General features: G+C 42.6%; 1 protein-coding gene across 1 annotated transcript in view; it reads right to left on the bottom strand.

Annotated features, from left to right (window-relative positions):
- The window catches only part of MDN1 (midasin AAA ATPase 1), a 170,898-nt gene extending 159,524 nt beyond the window's left edge, over positions 1–11,374 (bottom strand). The window contains exon 1 of the mRNA XM_046676076.1: positions 11,077–11,374. Coding sequence (XP_046532032.1) covers positions 11,077–11,178 — 102 coding nt within the window. The 5' untranslated portion in view covers positions 11,179–11,374. The remainder of the gene's footprint in view (positions 1–11,076) is intronic.
- Between the last annotated feature and the right edge of the window lie 418 nt (positions 11,375–11,792).

Raw genomic sequence — 11,792 nt, 5'->3', positions numbered from 1 at the left:
CACACCAAAATAAACTCAAAATGGATCAAAGACCTAAAGATTAGGCCTGAGACAATAAGTCTTTTGGAAGAGAATATAGGCAGTACACTCTTTGACATCAGTTTCAAAAGAATCTTTTCGGACACTGTAACTCCTCAGTTCAGGGAAACAATAGAAAGAATAAACAAATGGGACTTCATCAGACTAAAGAGCTTCTTCAAGGCAAGGGAAAACAGAATTGAAACAAAAAAACAGCTCACTAATTGGGAAAAAATATTTACAAGCCACTTATCCGACAAAGGGTTAATCTCCATAATATACAAAGAACTCACACTGCTTAACAACAAAAAAACAAACAACCCGATCAAAAAATGGGCAGAGGACATGAACAGACATTTCTCAAAAGAAGATATGAATATGGCCAATAGACACATGAAAAGATGTTCATCATCGCTAATCATCAGGGAAATGCAAATCAAAACTACACTAAGATATCACCTTACCCCCGTTAGATTGGCAAAAACATCCAAAACCAAGAACGACAAATGTTGGAGAGGTTGTGGAGAAAGAGGAACCCTCATACACTGTTGGTGGGAATGCAAACTGGTACAGCCACTATGGAAAACAGTATGGAGATTTCTCAAAAAGTTAAAAATAGAAATACCCTATGACCCAGCCATCCCATTACTGGGTATCTATCCTAAGAACCTGATATCAGATATCTCAAGAGTCCGTTGCACCCCTATGTTCATCGCAGCATTATTTACAATAGCCAAGACGTGGAACCAGCCTACATGCCCAGAAACTGATGATTGGATAAAGAAGATGTGGTATATATACACAATGGAATACTACTCAGCCATAAAAAAAGATGAAATTGGCCCATTCACAACAATGTGGATGGACCTCGAGGGCATTATGTTAAGCGAAATAAGTCAGTCAGAGAAAGACGAACTCTATATGACTCCACTCATAGGTGGAAATTAGTATATTGAGAAGGAGATCTGATCGGTGGTTACCAGGGAAAAGGGGGGGTGGGGGGAGGGTACGGAGGGGGAAGTGGTGTACCCACAACATGACTAACAAAAATGTACAACTGAAATTTCACAAGCTTGTAATCCATCATAACATTAATAAAAAAAAAAAAAAAAAAAAATTGTTCAGACGAGTCATTTAACTTTTTACTCTTTTTAGAATCTGTAATGGTGGCCCTCTTTTATTCCTAGTAGTTTGGATTTTTCCCTTTTCTTCTTAATCCAGTCCTTCCAAAGAATTAGCTTCTGGTTTCAATGGATTGCTCTATTGTTTTCCTATTTTCTATTTAGTTAATTTCTACTCTTACCTTTATTATTTTCTTCTTCTGCTTATTTTGGGTTTAATTTCCTCTTCCTTTCCTAATTTCCCAAAGTTAAAGCTTAAGAAATATCATTAATTTCAAACCTTTCTTTCCTAATACAAGAATTTAATGTTACAAATTTCCCTGTAAATACTGCTTTAGCTGCGTTCCACAAATTGTTTAAATTATCAGTCAGCTCAAAATATTTTCTGATTCTCCCAATGATTTATTCTTTAATCATCAGTTTCTTTTAATTTTGTTCTTTAATTTCTAACATTAGAGATTTCTCCTGCTATCTTTTGGGAGTTTTTTCCCCCTAATTTAATTCCACTGGGGTCACTGAATATACCTTGTATGATTTTAATTCTCATAAATTTATTGAGACTTATTTAATGGCCTAGCATATGATCTATCCTGGTGAATGTTCCAGATGTGCAGAACATGTATTCTTCAGTTACTGGGCACAGCACTCTATAAATGTCAATTAGGTCAGGTTTGTTGATAGTGGTATTCAAGTCTTCTGCATCCTTACTGATTTTCTGCATTTGTTCTATCAATTACTAAGGATAAGGTATTAAAATCTCCAATTAGAATTATGAATTAGTCTATTTTTCCTTTTCCATCACTTTTTGATTCATGCATTTTGATATTCTGTTATTAGGTGCACAAATATTTATAGAGTTTCTTTCTTAATTTCCACTACTGACATTTGGGGCTGGATAATTCCTTTTTGTGGGGGCTCTCCTGTGCATTCTAAGTGTTTAGCAGCATCCCTGGCCTCTGCACATTAGCTGCCAGTAGCTCCCCCACTACCAAGTGTGACAACCAAAAACGTTTCCAGATTTGCCCCCAACTGAGAACCTCCGAGCTGGATAAAAGAATACTTCAAACAAAAAAAGAAAACAAGGTTGACATAAAATAAAGTTTCTTAGGAATTAAAAAATAGACCCAGCCCTGATGGCCAGGTGGTTAAAGTCCGGCAGACCCTGCTTCGGCTGCCTGGGTTTGGTTTCCAGGTATGAAACCACACCACTCATCTGCTGGTAGCCATGCTGTGGCAGCGGCTCACATAGAAGAACCGTAAGGACTTACAACTAGAAGATGCAACTATGTACTGGGGCTTTGAGGAAGAAAAAAAATTAATTAAAAAATACAACAACAACACTTCATATACCATTTTAGAAAGCTTGAATTTTGATGTATAAAAGCAGAAGATAGACTCAGATCTGTCTTATTAATCTTAATTATATTAAATGACCAGAATGGAGAATCTATAAAGAAGAAAAGTAAGGTAGTGGTTGCATAGGGGAGGGGAGGGAGCACAGTGCCTGGGAGTAATAGCTAAAGGTATGAGGGCTTCTTCTGAAGTAATGAAAACGTTCCAAAACAGACTGTGGTGACATTTGCACAGATGTGTGACCACAGCAAAAACCACTGAACTGTACACTTAAATAGATGAATTATATGGTATGTAAATTATATCTCAATAAAGCTGCTTTTAAAAATTATTATGATAACATGGAAGCAACCCAAGTGCCCACTGACTGATGAATGGATAAAGAAGATGTGGGGTGTGTACACACACACACACACACACACACACACCCACCCCACAATGGAATACTACTCAGCCAGAAAAAAGACAAAATTGTCCCACTTGCAACAACATGGATGGAACTTGAGGGTATTTTGTTAAGCAAAATAAGCCAGACAGAGAAAGACAAACACCACAGGATTTCACTCTATGTGGAAGATAAACAAATACATGGACAAAGAGAACTGATTAATGGTTATCAGAGGGGAAAACGGTTGGGGGGTAGGCATAAGGGGTAAAGGGTTACACATATATGGTGACTGACAAATAATAACGTATAACTGAAATTTCACAATGTTATAAACTATTATGACCTCAATAAAATAAAAAAATAGCATCAAAAAAATTATTACTATAGCTGTGAAAGATGACATGAGTGAAGCAACATTAAAATATAGCTGGAGCAGCCATTTCAGAGGAATTGCCTTGCATGTCTTATTTTCTTTATCTTCCAAACAGGACTAAACCTCTAACATTCCAAGAAGTCAGTAAGGACAAGAATATGCTATTTGTAAGGACCAATGAAACTGGACTCAGCTATGACTGAATCGCTAACCAATCAATGAAGTACAAGTCTAGCCTTTTGCCTGGTGACTGAATCTCAAGCCCATCTGTGAAGTACAAACCTTGCCTTACCTCATCTGGCACAAATAAACTCTTCTTTAATTTAACTTAGCTCATCTTCCTCCCTTTTTCTCAAAAAAACCTTGAGCCCTTCTCCTGCAGTAAGGACACTATTTGGCTTTCTACCTGAATCTGTGCACCCCAAACTGCAATTCTTTGATCTCAAATAGTTTGTCTCTTAAACTGGTTTGTTTTTGTAGGCTGATATACGGCGTCAGAAAGTAGGACCTGAAATAATCTCACCTTCTCACTTTCTCGGATCAGCATCTCCTGAAAACATACTCAGTACCAACACAAGGCCCGTTGTGTGCTCACTGCTTCCACGGACCACCAGCTCCTCCAATCATGAGCCTGCCAAGGTTCTGACTTCCCTCCCTTTTGGCGAGGTCATTGCTTCTCTTCAGGATTCTGGGGGCAAAAGCTCAATCTGAAACCAGGAAACATTTTCTCCAGGTCTTCTCAAAGCTTTTGCTGTTTGGAAGAGTTTCCTTGTTTGAGCCACCTCACTGTGTGGCTCACAGTTATGGCCTTCTGGAAGGGTTTCTCTGTCTGAGCCAGCAACGGCTACTGCTGTCTGAGGGTTTATTCACTGTCTGGTCAGTGCTCAATTTCTGTCTTTTGTGTTGTTTGTCCAAACAGCTGTAGCCAGTGGCTCAGAAGCACAGGTAACAACCTAAGGTTTGCAACTGGTGTCTCTTTGTCTGCCCATGCTTTAACATGGGAATTTCGTCTTCTAAAAGTTCCTGAGAAGTTCCTCCCCGGAGAATTCCAGCTAGTTTCATGTTTAAGAACTACAATCCTTCCTCTTATAAATTTTTGTCCAGATGGACCAAAAATACCAAAAATGATTTAAAATTACAGTGGCCATTTTGGGGCTCCTTTGAGTTTCCCAAACGTTTTTGTGCACTAGTTTTGAGAACCTTGTACCAGACAATTTGAATGCAATAGTTAATTTCTAAAAAATCAAGCAAGCCACCTACCAGCAAACCTGCTTAAAAACTACGGTCTCAGAAGCTATAAATGTTTACAAATAACAGCAATCTTATTACGCTTGTTTCAAGTCCTGAGAGCTTGGCTTGGCGACCATCAGGGTGGGGGGGGGCCCAAGATATGGCTGGAGAGAAACGTGGGTTGAAACTCTTTTGCAGCTAGGGTCTGACCAAACTGCTGCCAGCCTCAGGGAAATTACATTGGCCATTAGAAGGAACGTTCGAATTAGATAAGATCATTTAATGGGACTGGCCTGGTGGCGCAGCGGTTACGTTCGCACGTTCACACGTTCCGCTTCTTGGTAGCCTGGGGTTTGCCAGTTCAGATCCTGGGTGCGGACATGGCACTGCTTAGCAAAAGCCATGCTGTGGTAGGCATCCCATATATAAAAAAAAGTAGAGGAAGATGGGCACAGATGTTAGCTCAGGGCCAGTCTTCCTCAGCAAAAAGAGGAGGATTGGCAGCAGTTACCTCAGGGCTAATCTTCCTCAAAAAATAAATAAATAAATAAATAAATAAGTAAGTAAGTAAAACATTTTGCTATTTTTGACAAACTTCCCAAAATCAAATTCTAAATGAAGTCTTGCTGACCCGGAAATAACTCTGAGGTTTTCCAGGGGGTCCCTGCAACACCTTATCTCAAAAGAATTTGTTTTCTTTTCCTATAGAAAGGGAGATATTAAACTAAGTAGGCTTATTTGGAATATTAAATCACACGGGAAGCATTGTCAAATAAAGGATGATAAACCTTCTTACGTTATATTGCGTGGGTGAATGTTATTAACATAAGTGTTCTGGGACCGGCCTGGTGGTGCAGCAGTTAAGTGTGCACGTTCTGCTTCGGTGGCCTGGGGTTCGCCAGTTCTGATCCCGGGTGTGGACATGGCATTGTTTGGCACGCCATGCTGTGATAGGCATCCCACATATAAAGTAGAGGAAGATAGGCACGATGTTAGCTCAGGGCCAGTCTTCCTCAGCAAAAAGAGGATGACTGGCAGCAGTTAGCTCAGGGCTAATCTTCCTCAAAAAAAACACACATAAGTGTTCTAAAAATTATATAACATTCCTAGAATTCTGATATGTCTTGGTATAACTATCAGTCAGTCATAATTATAATCACTATCTTAAAATGCATGTCATAAAGATAAGCAAGTTTCTTTGCCAATTGCATTATAACGTTAAGTCTTTTGTTGTCCACAGACAGTAATTCTTTTACTCTGATGCTTTTGCAAAAATGTCTCATCTTCAGAGAGATTCATGGAAAGGATTCTGACACTTACTTTAGAATACAGGTTTCTGATAAACTTTCACATTATAAAACTGAACTTGGGGGGCCTGGCCCTGTGGTCAAGTGGTTAAGTTCCCGCGCTCCACTCCAGAAGCCCAGGGTTTCATCAATTTGGATCCTAGGCGCAGACCTAGCACTGCTCATCAAGCCAGGCTGAGGCATTGTCTCACATAGCACAATCAGAGGCACCTACAGCCAGAATATACAACTATGTACTGCGGAGCTTCGGCAAGAAGAAGAAAAAAAAGATTGGCGACAGATGTTAGCTCAGGGTCAATCTTTAAAAAAAAAAAACTGAACTGGGTAAGAAATGACAAAATTCTACCTTATTTTCTTCCTCTTTCTTGGAAAAAGAATATCTGATCTGCATCTCCCAATCTATTACAAAAGGGAGAAAACTTTCTGACTATTGGGTTTGTCATCACAAGCCTCATCTTGTACAGAAATCTAGAGAATCCTTTGGTACATTTAATTATCAATCTCTCTGCTATTCCTCCCCTAATTCCTTGTGCTGTCTAGAACTTCTCACCTAACCAAGTGAACTTCCAGAGATTTAAGAGGTAACATTTATAACTGCTGTAAATATCTCTTGTTTTACTTGGGTAAACACCTCTGGCAACACAGAACGAGAAATCAGGCACAAGCTGAATGTTTAAATGCAGTAACATCCTGTGGTTCTTTGATCTCTTTAGCTGGGTGCCCTCAGGCACTGCCTCCTAGTTCAGCTCTAAGCTCCATTTTCAATTTTTTTTTTTTTTTGAGGAAGATTGGCCCTGAGGTAACATCTGCCGCCAATCCTCCCCTTTTTGCTGAAGAAGACTGGCCCTGCGCTAACATCCGTGCCCATCTTCCTCTATTTTATGTAGGATGCCTACCACAGCATGGCTTGCCAAGCAGTGCCATGTCCACACCCAGGATCCAAACCAGCAAACCCCAGGCCGCAGAAGCGGAATGTGTGAACTTAACCCCTGCGCCACCAGGCCGGCCCCTATTCTCCATTTTGAACTTAGCATTTTGCTTGTTATTACAGGAATTCTTGTTGCTGTAAAACTTTGTCTCCTCTGCATAGCTCAATGTTACAAAAACACCACTCAGATAATGGTCACTCAGCGCACTGAAATGATTACTACGGTTTATGAAACTTCACGTGAGAAACTTCAAGGAACTGCAGAAGATGTTTACCCTTAAAAGAACTTGACAACAGAGCCTTCCTCTGCTCTGGCACTCTTGTTCCTCAAATGCAGCCTAAAAGCTCCAAAGGAAACTGCTTTCCCTCCTACATGGGACATGACATACCAAGAATGAGACTTCCTGGTGACGAGGGACTGACAATGCTTTGACAGCTGATCGGCAAGGCTTTCCAGTGTTTGATCAGTGATGCTTTCAGAGAAAGATCTTGATCAAAAGGAGAAAATGAAAGATGACATGAGTGGAGCCACATTAAAACAGAGCTGGAACAGCTATTTCAGAAGAACTGCCTTGCATGTCTTGTTTTCTTTATCTTCCAAACTGGACCAAACCAACACTCCAAGAAGTCAGTAAGCACAAGAATATGCTGTTTGCAAGGACTGAAGAAACTGGGCTTTACTTATGACTGAATCGCTAACCAATCAATGAAGTACAAGTCTAGCCTCTTGCCTAATGACTGAATCTCAATTCAATCTATGAAGTACAAACCTAGCCTTACCTCCTCTAGTACCAAGGAACTCTTTTTTAACACAACTTACCTCATCCTCCACCCTTTTCCCCATAAAAGCCTTTGACCTCTCTGCCACAATAAGGACACTATTGGGTTTCTACCCGAATCTGTGCTCCCCAAACTGCAATTCTTTGATCCCAAATACATGTTTTGCCTATTAAACTGGTTTCTACTTCTGTAGATTGACACAGCTCACATTGATTATTTACTATGTGCCAGGCACTGTGGTAAGCTCCTCATATGCATTTTCTAGATCTCACAACAATCTTATTTATAGCAATAACAATAGCAACGACTCTTGTATACGGCACTTACTATATTCTAGGCATCTAATCCTCACAGCAACCCATAAAGTAGCTAACATTATCCCCATTTTACAGATAAGGAAACTGAAAAGGAAAAAAAGAGTTAAAGTCACAAGGCCAGCAGCAGAACCGGGAATCCATGTCACAGAGTCTGGCTCCAGAGTCCCTGCTTTTAACTACTCCCTGTAACTATTTAGCAGCTACCATAGGCAATATATCAAGAAAGTGAGACTTAGGGGGAGTTAAGTAACTTGTCCAAGGCCCCAAAAGCAATTAAGTAAAAGAGAATGGATCTGATCTTCAGCCATACTTCAGTTCCAGTACCCAAGCATGCTCTTAAGCACTCCGCTCTTCCTGAAAATAGAGTCATCAAGGAGGTAAAGATGTGTGATATTATGGCTTATAATAATACATATTTGGTCTTCAACCCCATTTGTAGCAGAGTTCCTAAAACCCTTGGAATTTCCTGTGATGCAAGTGAGAAAGGTGCCTTCTGTTATGTTAATGAAGTGAATTTTGGAAAGCACCAAAGGATGGGGGCTGGTTGCCAGGAGAACCAACCATCTGATTAGAGTTGGAACTTTCAGTCCTAACTCCCTGACCTCTGGGGAGGGGAGAGAGGCTGGAGATTGAGTTCAATGGCCCAAGATTTAATCAATCATGCCTATGTAATGAAGCCTCCATAAAAACCCAAAGGACATGGCTCTGAGAGCTTTCAGGGTGGTGACAGTAGGGTCCCTGGAGAGGGCATGGAAGCACTGCACCTCTTCCCACATACCTTGCCCTATGTTTCTCTTCCATCTGGCAGTTCCTGAATAATAAACCAGTGATCTAATAAGTAAAATGTTTCTCTGGGTTCTGTGAGTGACTCTAGCAAATTATCGAACCCATGGAGGGGGTTGTTTGAACCTCCATCTACAGCCATTTGGTCAGAAACACAAGTAACAACATGCATTTGTGATTGGTGTCTGAAGTTGTGGGGTAGGGCAATATTGTAGAACTGAGCCCTTAACCAGTGGGATCTGATGCTATGTGCAGGGAGATAGGGGCCGAATTGAGTTAAACTGTAGAACACCCACCTGGTGTCCGAGAATTGCTTGGTGGTGCTGGAAAATCCACGCACTGGAATTGGGAGACAGAAATGTAGGATGGCAGTGGTAGTAGACATGAAGAGGAAGGAAGAGATTCAATACTAAGGCAGTAAAATCAGGAGGACTTGGCTATATGTGAAGGAAAAGGAGTGAAGAGTTGAGGACACTCAGTTCTCTCTAAGTGACTGACTAGAGAGAGGGTGGTGCCACCAGAGATGAAGAACACAGAAGGAAAGACAATTCTAAAAAATTCTTATTTCAGATCCCAAGCTCCAATGAGAATCAACGTTTTATAAGTCTTTGGTGTCGAATAAAAATAATGTTGTTTCCAAATAAAGGAGAAAAATAGACAACACAATCAACTCTTCTCTGAGCAAAAAGTTTGAAATTATTACTGAAAATGGAAAGAAACAAACCTGAAAGACATCTCTGACACTGGATAGAATTGGACAGACAATGGGAGGCAAAGGCAAGAGAGAAGCAAAGGCATCCTAATCTCCTTAATTCAACTGAACTTTTTAATAGCTTTTGAGTCCAGCAGCATTCCTAGACAGTCTGAGAATCCATGAGGGGTTCTCACACTTTAGTGTCACATTCCTAAAATCTTATCTAATAAGGACTACGAACCATTTCCCCACCCTACTCCCAAAACATAAACACCAATTTTGCATTCAATTACAGTGGTGGGGAATCATAAATCTCTTGTTGCTGGTTCATGATCCCTAGATTCAGAACCCTGTTCTAAATTCTAAAGCTCACTTATAGAAAAATATCTCTAGTAACAATACATAATTCAGGAGGCGGTCACTACAAGCTCAGCTCATATAAACTGATTATCTCTTTCCTTAGTCCAGCCCACCAAAAATCAGTTTTCTTTCTAGACCTCCCCGTTTGTGTTAGTGACTCCCTTTACCGGAGGCTCACAGGCCAGAAGCCCCAGGGGATGTCTTCGACTTCTCCCTGAGCTTTGCTTCACACGTTCAATTTGTTATTACCAAAAAGAACTGCCTCTTATGTTAGTGCCCTGCTGCTCCAGACCCAAAATACTGCCGCTGCTTCCTAAGCAATGGGATATATATGTAGACAATCCATTCGTGACTGACTAAGTTCTAGATATTGGAGTTAGGGGGAAAAATAATTTCTGCTCTCAAGAAGCTCATAGAGGGGCTGGCCCCGTGGCCGAGTGGTTAAGTTCCAGCGCTCTGCTGTAGGCGGCCCAGTGTTTCGTTGGTTCGAATCCTGGGCGCGGACATGGCACTGCTCATCAAACCACGCTGAGGCAGCGTCCCACATGCCACAACTAGAAGGACCCACAACGAATATACAACTATGTACTGGGGGGCTTTGGGGAGAAAAAGGAAAAAATAAAAAAAAAATCTTTAAAAAAAAAGAAAGAAGCTCATAGATATTGGGAGTGGGGAAGCATAAAGTAGGAAATTAAAATGCAAAGTGAAAAGTGCCTGATAAGGGTCCTCAACTCAGATGGGGAATAGGAAGTCAACGAGAGAAGACTCTTAAAAGGCCAAAGACCCATCTCCCAGAAAACTCTAATTCACCTCATAATTCCTATGGTTAATATCATACAGTTAGCACTAGCTGTCTTGCCCTCCTCTTCAGGTTTTTCCTGTGTTTATGAACTGTCTCCAAAAATAGACGCTAAATTCTCTGGAGGCAGAGACCGTAGCGGATCTGTCTCCTCACAGTGCCACCCTGTGCCTTACTCACAGCAAGAACGCAATCAGTACTCGTCAATGGGCCGAAAAAGAAGGGACGGGACAGAAAAGAAAACATTCACCCAAACTATCAGGGGTGGCCGGACTCGGCACACTTGGGTAATACACATGTCAAAAGGGCAGACATGCAACCTCAATTACAGTAAAACAAACTACATTTCTTTCCGAAGGCCGCGTCTGCCACACGCAGTCCAGAGCGCTGCGTGGAGGTAAGTTGGTGGAGAGGAAGAGGGAAGCGACCCCCAGGTAAAAACAAAAGGCTCCTTCCAATCTCCTCAAACACGCGCGGACGCCTCCGCCAGTGGCCAGCCCTGAGGAGGGGGCCAGAGTGACAAGTCGCCGCTTTTCTCCCCCCTTAAAGCAGCGCGTCTCCGCACAGAGCCGCAGCGTGCGTGCGGAGGCGGGCCGGGCGCTCTCTCTCTCCCTCCTTGTCTTACCTGCTTGGACAAGAACCTGCCTAGCTCGCTGCGGCTCTTCTCGTTCTTCGCAGCGATTAACCGCAGCGGCGCAGCCGCCACCTCCAGCAGGAGATGCTCCATGACCGCGGGTCCTCCGCCCGGGGCGCCCACCAGCGCTCCCTGCCTCGACCAGAGCCGCCGAGCCGCTGAGGTCCCCACGCCGGACCTGCCACCAACTACGCCCCCAGGAAAACTGGCCGCCGCTGCTCCACAGACACCGGGAAAGCTGCGACACACGTGGGGGAGCACGCGGCGCAATGCGTCATCAGCCCGCGATGGCGACGGCAGGACGGCCGCAGCCCCACCCCCTCGGCAGCGGAAACGCCGAGTGTCACTACCGCTCCAATTCCGGGAGGGGAAGCGAGACAGAGATATTGCGTTCCGGGTCCAAGGCGTGCCGTGATGGAAGGTCCTGGAGACGACGCATGGCGGGACAGAGAGACAGAGGATTCCACTAGGCTGGAGAAGCGAGGGAGCCCCAAGGGGCGTGTGATCTTCAGCCCATCATGCCTCCCTCCGCCGCAACACGCAAAAAGATCGTATATCTAAAAAAAGTAGATTCGCCTCCTCAGACCCAGCAATTCTCCTAGCCTATGGAAATTCGCATACGAGTGTGACTAGCACACCCCTTGCAACCTTCTTAACATAAGTATTGGAAATAAGTGTTCCAAAATAAGTTTCTGTACTGACGTGGG

The sequence above is a fragment of the Equus quagga genome, chromosome 11, assembly GCF_021613505.1.
Source record: "Equus quagga isolate Etosha38 chromosome 11, UCLA_HA_Equagga_1.0, whole genome shotgun sequence".
Taxonomy (NCBI): Eukaryota; Metazoa; Chordata; class Mammalia; order Perissodactyla; family Equidae; genus Equus; species Equus quagga.
This window is presented reverse-complemented; position numbering and strand designations above follow the sequence as displayed.